General features: G+C 35.9%; 1 protein-coding gene across 1 annotated transcript; it reads left to right on the top strand.

Moving 5' to 3' along the window:
• Positions 1-7,478: 7,478 nt before the first annotated feature.
• Positions 7,479-8,631, top strand: LOC127097081 (transcription factor TCP11). Its single transcript, XM_051035592.1, has one exon. The coding sequence runs from the start codon at positions 7,625-7,627 to the stop codon at positions 8,225-8,227; it is 603 nt and encodes a 200-aa protein (XP_050891549.1). The 5' UTR covers positions 7,479-7,624; the 3' UTR covers positions 8,228-8,631.
• Positions 8,632-8,925: the final 294 nt, after the last annotated feature.

Below are 8,925 nucleotides of genomic sequence, written 5' to 3'. Positions count from 1 at the left end.
TAAAAGGGAGAATCTTTTAAGTCTCTCAGATTATAGACTCATTTCTTTGATTGGTTGTATGTACAAAGTTTTAGCTAAGGTGTTGGCTAATAGATTGAAAAAGGTAATTGGCTCGGTGGTTTTTGACACTCAATCAGATTTTAGATGGTATCCTAATTAGAAACGAAATAGTGGATAAAGCCAAACGAAAGAAGCGTGAATTGCTATTTTTCAAAGTGGATTTCCTGAAGGCCTATGATTTTGTCGATTGGGATTTTCTGAATTGTGTTATGAAGAAAATGTCGTTTCATGTTATATGGAGAAATTGGATAATGGAATGTCTCAGATCAACTACGGTGTCATTGTTGGTTAATGGAAGTTCCACTTGAGATTTTATAATGAAGAGAGGGTTGAGACAAAAAGATCCCTTATCTTTTTTTTTCGTTTCTTATTGTGGCGGAAGGATTTCATTCCCTAATGAATAATATGGTGGAGTTAGGAAGATTCATAGGTTTAAGTTGGATGATCAAAATGACCAGATTTCTCCCTTGTAGTATGCAGACGATACACTTTTAATTGGAGCAAAAAGCTAGTATAATGTTATAACCATTAAGGCGGTCATGAAGCTCTTCGAAATGATCTCAGGTCTGAAGGTTAACATTCATAAAAATATTTTAGTGGGGATATATGTTTCTCATGACTGGTTGGTGGCTGCCTCTAAGACTTTGAATTGTCAATGTGGTAGTCCCCCTTCATGTATTTAGGGTTTCCAATTGGGGTTAATTCTGGAAAAATAGTTACTTGGCAACCTGTTATTAAATATGTTCAAAAGAGGCTATCAGGGTGGGCTAGTAAAAATTTGTTAATTGGAGGAAGGGTGATTCTTATCAAGTCAGTCTTGTTGGTGCCCTCAATCAACTACTTTTCTTTCTTCAAAGCTCCATCAAGTATCATTTCTTGTCTTGAATCTTTGTTTATAAAATTTCCTTGGGGGTGGGGAGTGAGTGACGTAGATAAAAAATTAGTAGGGTTAGTTGGGATAATATTTATAGAGGCCTTAAGGCCAAGGAATTGGGAATATGAGTGGAAATAGGCTGCGCCGAGTTAAGCTTTTCCAAGCCTAAGTCTTTCTTGTCAAAAAAATTGAAGCCTAAGTTTAGGCTGTAGCATGTCATAGGCTTATTTTAGGCCTGAGTCAGGCCTTTTCGAAGGTTTGATTATCATGTTAGCCTACTTAAAAGTCTATTTATTTTAGACATATGTAAATAAAAAATTCAAATAATGTTTAAATAGACTAACAAACTAAGAGACCAATAAGACTAAAAGTTGGTTTGCATTGACTTATTTTAACTTACCTATTAACATACGTTCTGTGAGACTATTTATTAAAGAGAACTTATGAAAATAACTTATGACGTTATCATAAGGTATTTTCATCTTATTTTTAAAACTTCTCCAAGAAAACCAAGTTTTATTTGTGTATATTAATTCAAAGTATAAACATAACATAATGATAATAAAAAAATTATTCATATTTATTTAAATAGGCCGACCTGATAGGCTTATAAGACTTTTTTATAGCCTAGAGCCTAGCCTTTTAAACTAAATATGCTTATAAAAAACCCTAGGTCTTTTCTATTTAAAAAAAGCCAGGCCTAGCCTGAGTCCGTGTAGGGTAATTTAACTTTGTTAGGTAAGTGGTTGCGGCCTCTCAGAATTAATAAGGAAAGTATTTGCGTAAAAGTTTTAAATCTTAAATATGATAGTCTTTTGGAACTCTTAGGATAGATCTTAAATTAAGTTTTTTTGGTGGAGATATATTTACTTGGTGAAAGAGGTGTTTGGAATGTGAGGTCAAACTATTTTTTTGATAGAATTGAAGAAATGGATAAAGATGAGTGTAGGTGGTTAGATGAGGTTTCAAATCAATACCCGGTGAAAGAGGCTTACAATTACATCTTGTATGGGTTTTGGGGTGATGAATTTCAATTTAGTAAAAGAGTATGAAGTTAAACCGTTACTAAGAATGTGTCTGTTTTTATATGGAGTTTGTGTCATAATAAACTAGCCTTGTGTCCTTTATGTCATGTACAACTTGGAACTTTATCTCATCTATTTTTATGTTGTTTTTATTTCTCTCAAGTTTAGTATATCATCTTTGATTGGCTTAGAATTATAGCAAATGTGTTAAAGGAGGGCGACCCAAATTTTCAAAGTTTCATAGGTTTATTTAAAAGTACAAAGAGGCCGATAGAGAATATGTATTGTATTTGAATGGCTAGCGTGTGGATTATGTGGAAGTCAAGAAATGATAAAGTTTTTCAAAATCTGGAGATGACTCTAATCAAGGCTACAAAAAATATAAAAATTGTTGAAGGGTAATTCAATATTTTAATATTTTGCTTACGTGACATTATTGTTTGTGTATATAAGTAGTATTGTGCTTAGCCATTAAGTAATGTAATGGCTGTAAGAGCAATCTCTGTGTGTGTATGTGTGTGTGAATGTGTGCAACCATTTACTGTAACCATTTTAGCATAATAATGAAAGTTTGTTATTCTCCCTTCTCTCTTTTTTTACATCTTTATCCATTTCACCTTGTGTACCAACAATTGATATCTAGAGCTCCAGTTCAGATCCATAGGGGAACATGAGTGAACGGTGAGGCTTTGTGTGATTGATTTCGTTTCTTGAGTTCATGTTGAACTTTTGATTAAAATCATAACAGAATCACATTTCATGATTATGTGGGATTGGGAAACACCAGTGTTCGGTGAGATCTGATTTTGCACAAGGTTGAAGATGAACGAAAACGATAATCTGAGTACCAAACTTCCAGTGTTTAATGGCAAGAACTTGAATCGTTGGATGATTCAGATGCGTGTGTTGTTTGCTACTCAAGATGTTCTTGATCTCGTCAACGACGGTTACATTCAGGTCGCACTTCTAGCAAATGCAACGGATACGCAGAGAAATGCTCAGCGTGACCTGAGGAAGAAGGATCAAAAGACGTTGTTCAACATCCATCGCTGTGTGGACGTGTTTGAGAAAATTGATGATTCGACGACGGCGAAGGCTGCGTGGGACACACTTGTTTGATGCAATATCAGTGATGCATTAGTGAAGAAGGTAAAGCTTAAGTTTTACGTAAGCAGTATGAGAATCTCAACATGGAGAACAATGAGAAGGTACTTGATTACATCTCTAGAGTGATTCTCATCACAAATGAGATGAAGTCGTATGGAGAAACTCTCTATGAAGAAAGCATTATTGAGAAGGATCTGAGCAATTAAACATCGTTGCAACAATTAAACATTCTAAGGATCTGAGCATCATGAGAATAGAAGAGCTACAAAGCATTCTAGAGGTGCAAGAGTTGCGTCTGATTGAAAGAATCTCTGAGAGAGTGGTAGAGCAGGCTCTGAAAGCTTTTTTGTCAAGAAGGACCTGAAGCAGTCTTGGTGAGAGGCCCAAAAAATACATGGTAGGTCTCAGGAGTCAGAAGCCTCTAATTATGATAAGAAGAAACATCATAAGGGAATGAAGAAGCTTGACAAGAGAATGGTTCAATGCTACTATTGTAATAGGTTTTGACAACTTTGCTAAGAACCGTTGGTCAAACAAGGAAAGGAAGTCAAAAGAAGTAAACATAGCCAGAGGAGATTATGATGATGAATCTGTGATATTAATGGCTTTTGAATCTGATGATGATGAACCTATACGATTGACGATTTATGACTCTGAATCTGAAGTCGAGTCTGATTTTGAATATGAGTCAGAATTAGAAGACGAGTAAGAATCTGAGAGTTCTGAAGACGAGTCAGAGTCAGAAGATGAATCTGAAGTTGAAGATGAGTCAGAGTCAGAAGATGACTTTGAAGCTAAAGGTGAGTCAGAATCAAAAAATGATTCTGAAAGTGACTCTGAAGGTGAATCTGATTCTGATCCAGATTCTGATGGTGATTCAGACTCTGATGAAGATCTAGACTCTGGGAACGTTTCAGACTCTAAAGGTGGTCATGCCTCTGAAGGTGGTACTTTTGGGATTCCAGCATCCGAAGGAGATCCTAAACAAGTTCAAAGGCCACAAAGAATCATAAACATTCCAAGGAGATTTGCAGAGTTTGACATGTTACAAGACACTGAAATAGACCCTGAAGGAGAAGTTGTTAAGTGTGCCATGTTAGTAGACTCTGAACCAGTCAGTGTTGAAGAAGCGCTCAAGAAAAAAGTGTGGCTGAAGGCCATGAAAGAAGAATTTCAGGCTATAGAAAGAAACAAGACTTGGGAGTTGATTAAGCTTCCAAAGGACTAGAAAACCATCAACGTCAGATGGGTTTCAAGGCGAAAATGAAGCCAGATGGATCAATTGGCAAACACAAAGCAAGATTAGTGGCAAGAGATTTTCTGCAAAAACCTGGGTTAGACTACCTTGAGGTGTTTGCTCCTATAGTGACACATGAGACAATCAGATTAGTGATTGTAATAACTACTAACAGGAATTGGCCTCTGATGCATTTATATGTGAAATATGCATTTCTGAATGATCCATTACAAGAAGAGGCGTACGTGTCACAACCTTCTGGATTTGAGAAAAATAATCACGAAAGGATGGTGTACCAGTTGCATAAAGCCTTGTATGGATTGAAGCAAGATCCTAGAGCTTGGAATTTGAAGATTAATTCATTTTTCAAGCATCAAGGATTCATAAAGTATGAGATGGAGTATGGAGTGTATGTTCAACATGATTCTAAAGGCAATATGATTATGGTGTGTCTCTATGTTGATGACATATTGCTAATAGGGAATTGTGAACATGAGATAGCTAAGTCCAAGAAGGTGTTGATGAATGAGTTTGAGATAACTAATATAGGAAATATGACATATTTTCTAGGGATGAAGTTTATTTACTCTGAGAAGGATATCATTTTGCATCAGTTGAAGTATGAACTTGAGCTTTTGAAGAGATTCAAGCTGCTAAATTGTAAGGCTGTTGTCGCACCGTTAGAAACAAATCACAAATTAGATTCTGATTATGAAGGTGATGATGTAGATGTCCAACTTTCAAACAATTGGTTGACTCTCTGAGGTATTTATGTAATACCAGACCTGACATTTGCTATGTAGTTGAAATGGTTAGTAGGTTAATGAGTAAACCAAAGTGGTCCCATTACCAAACTGCTGTCAGAATTCTAAGGTATGTAAAAGAAACTCTGAAGTATGGATTTTTGTTCTTTTGGAGAAAAGGCTAATTCAGAGCTGATGGATTACTCACACTCTGATTGGCGTGGAGACATAGTTGACAAAAGAAGTACTTCTAGATACTTGTTTAAGTTTCTGGAAAGTCCTATTTCTTGGTGTTTCAAAAAGAAAACAGTTGTTGCTTTGTCAATCTATGAAGCAGAATATATTGCAGGTGTTGTGGCTGCGTGTCAAGCTGTTTGACTTCTAAATTTACTGTAGGATCTGGAGATCAAGGTAAACAAACCTCTGAAACTGTTGATTCATAACAAGTCTGCAATCAATCTTGTCAAAAAATCAGTGCTGCATGGGAGAAGCAAGATATTGAGACTAAGCATCATTTTCTTAGAAGTCAAGTTCAGAGTGGAGTGCTAGAAGTTATACACTGTAGCACTCAGAAGTAGATGACAGATGTTCTAACAAAAGCGATCTAAACTAATCAATTTCTCCATTTGAGGGATGTAATTGATGTTGTTAGTTTTGATTAGTTAAATCCTGTATTAAGGAATGTTGTTGAAGGGTAATTCAGAATTTTAATATTTCGCCTATTTGACATAATTGTTTGTGTATATAAATAATAGTTTGCTTAACCATTAAGTAATATAATAGTTGTAAGAGCAGTATATGTAGTAGTGTGTGCGCAACCATTTACTATAACCGCTTTATAGAGTAGTCAAAGTTTATTATTCTCTCTTTCTCTTCTTTCATCTTCATCCATTTCACCTTGTTCACCAACAATAATTGTGGTGTGGAGATGGCTTGGATAAAATCTTCTAATTTTACTTCTTTTTATCTTATTGAATTGCCAATCCTTCTCAGTGCTTAAATATAACTTAGGGGATACCTATTTCAGTATCACTTATTGAAGTTTTTGGGATCTTTATGCTGTGTCTTCAGGTGCTTGGTGGTTCTGCTGTGTTTCGGATCAAGCGATAATGCGCTTCTGTTTTTCTTCTCCAATTGTTGTATCTCTAAAGCTGGTTGTGCATGATCATTTAGAATTGACAGTTGTGTTCTTTATATGCAGCAGAGCTCTTCTTGTTTTGACGGTGGTGCTGTGCAGCGTTTCAGATCTTTCTGGAAGTGTCTGTCCTTTTTAGTTTTTGGAGAATTCAGGCTGCAGCAGTCAGTTTGTTTTCCTGTGATTGCAGCATGTTGATCCGGGTTTTGTTCCATTTAGTGGAGCCGGTGTTTTTTCTGCCCAACTTTTCAAATCACGCGTTATGTTGTTTTTGTCTCTGGAATGCAAGGTTCCGCTTTTTGAAAATGTTGGGGTGCTGATTTTATCTACCTTTTTCTCCTTTCAGATCTGTTTCTGCTTAATGCTGTTAGTGGAAGATTGAATTTGATATCAGTTGATAAGTGTTTGTTTTGATAGTTTCTATTGTCGCATAGGATTTTTTTGTTAGTCTTGGAGCCTAAGGTTGGCAGGTTGGGTGATTCCTTAGTAGAGAGTGATTTTTTATTTAGAAGTGGGGTTGGATCGTAATTAATATTGGCAACAAGTAAAGGGGTACGTGTGTATCATGTTTCTACTTGTTATGTTATGTTACTCTTGTTTTCTTAGCATTCCTTATATGGTAGTAGCTTTTATCTTAATATAATTGTTGTTTGCATCTTTAAAAATTTCTTTTTTTAAGTGATAATTATTTTAATACAAAAATAAGTAAATAAAACACTTTAAAAAAAATTAATAATGTGTTTAATTAATATTACGTGGAATACATCAATTGACACTTTGAAACTAATAATTTTGTAAAATTACTAGTACTTTGATAATGTTTTCTTACTGTGGAGGAGGGGACGAGTAATTATAAACACGAAAATGTTCAAATCACAGTTTCCAAGAGCTGGTCAACATGTCAGTGCCTTACATAATTCAACAAATTTGAGATATCCCCACCCCACCCCCACCCCACCCCCAAAGCCCACGTGCTCCCAAGCAGGCCCCCACCCTCACCCATAATAATGAAAGAAATTGATTTTTCATTTTATACATTTAAGATATTTTTTATCCTTACGAAAAAATTTATTTTATTAATTTTTAAATAAATATCATCCCTTTAATAAGACTCATAGTCATATTTTTAATAATTATGATATTCTTTTACAATATTTATAAAAATATTTTAGATTATTAAATATTAATAATACTAACAAATTTCATGGATTTGTAGGCCCACTACTGACTTCAAATCAAACCTGCTATATATTCTATTAACTGGGCCTAACTTTGTATTTGTATATAGTGTGGGGTCATCATTTTCATTCAAACCCAATTCTCTATCTCTCTCACACACACAAAACGATAACACACAAACACACTCTTACTTTCTCATCAGTTTCACACCAAAAAAAAAACCCTAAAATTCATTCACAATCTCCAAACCAAACCCTACCAACAATGACTTCACAATTAGCTATCCACACATTCTCTCAATCAGACACCAAAACAACTTCCACCGCCGTAACCACCACAGATTCCGATCCCAATCTGCAACTTTCCACCGTTCGCAGAACTTCCACCACCGCCTCTCGATCCACCAAAGACCGTCACACTAAGGTTAACGGCCGTGGTCGCCGCGTCCGTATGCCGCCTCTCTGCGCCGCAAGGATATTCCAGCTTACACGCGAACTCGGCCATCGTTCCGACGGTGAAACCATCGAGTGGCTCCTCCGACAGGCTGAGCCGTCTATTATCGCTGCCACCGGCACTGGCACTGTTCCTGCTGATCCAGTCTCGACTATCTTCCCGGTTTCTTCCTCATCTGTGCAGTCTGTGTCTTGCAATGTTCACCCGGTGTCTTCGGTTTGTCATGGTAGTCAAGACGTGTTTGCTGCGGGGATGCCGCTACAGCAGCCGAGCTGCCGGCTTGACCTCTGTCAGCCTATCGGAATGGAATACGCGGCGGAAAACAGATACCGTCATATGCCGTTCACCGCGTTGTTGTTGCAACCGACTACGGTGGAGGAGAATCAGCAAGAAGAAACTCTGAGCGAACAATGACATTGTTGTGAAGTATTGTAAGGGTTCTGTATGTTTGTGGAATAGAATTGAAATTCGAAGGTTTTTTTTAGTATTTATATTTTTAATTAATTTTAAGATTAGTTTTAGAGTGTGGTAGAATCTATAGATGTGTTTGGTTACAAGGTATAATCATATCAATAACAAGAAGAACTACAAAATTGGGTTGTAATTTAATTAATCTGGTTCGGAAGAGTTATGTAAATGATTAGAATTAGAACTAGAATTAGAAAGCATGTGAATTGTTAGTACGATGACTTGTTCATAAATAATTATCAACTTGTATCTTTCCAATTGGCTGTTTGACGTGTAAAAACTTTGGATTTGGACCCACTCATTAGTTCTATGATGATTAATTGATGTTTGATGTTTTATAAAAGTTTTGTTTTGAAAATATGATTAGATTATTAGTGAGGCTAGTCCATTAAATGGATCTTGATGTAGTCCCGAAGAGTATCAAGTTCATTCGAGGTAAGAGTTTAGACCAACATTTAACCAAATCATAGTAATCATTTAAATATGTGTGGGTCATAGAGAATTTTTATGTTTGTAAGTATTATATGAAGGAGATAGATTCTTTGAAACGTGTCTCAAAAGATATAGACTTTACTAATTAGCGAGTGATGGCAAAATTTGACACTTAAATGTGTTTGACACATGTGGCATGTTGGATCAAATTG

This window comes from Lathyrus oleraceus, chromosome 6 (assembly GCF_024323335.1).
Source record: "Lathyrus oleraceus cultivar Zhongwan6 chromosome 6, CAAS_Psat_ZW6_1.0, whole genome shotgun sequence".
NCBI classification, from domain to species: Eukaryota; Viridiplantae; Streptophyta; class Magnoliopsida; order Fabales; family Fabaceae; genus Lathyrus; species Lathyrus oleraceus.
The sequence above is the reverse complement of the archived record's forward strand: the minus strand, read 5'-3'. Positions and strand labels throughout refer to the sequence as shown.

Bases quoted from the DNA above. Each gene is read 5' to 3' on its own strand.
- LOC127097081 (XM_051035592.1), top strand. From the start codon at position 7,625: ATGACTTCACAATTAGCTATCCACACATTCTCTCAATCAGACACCAAA.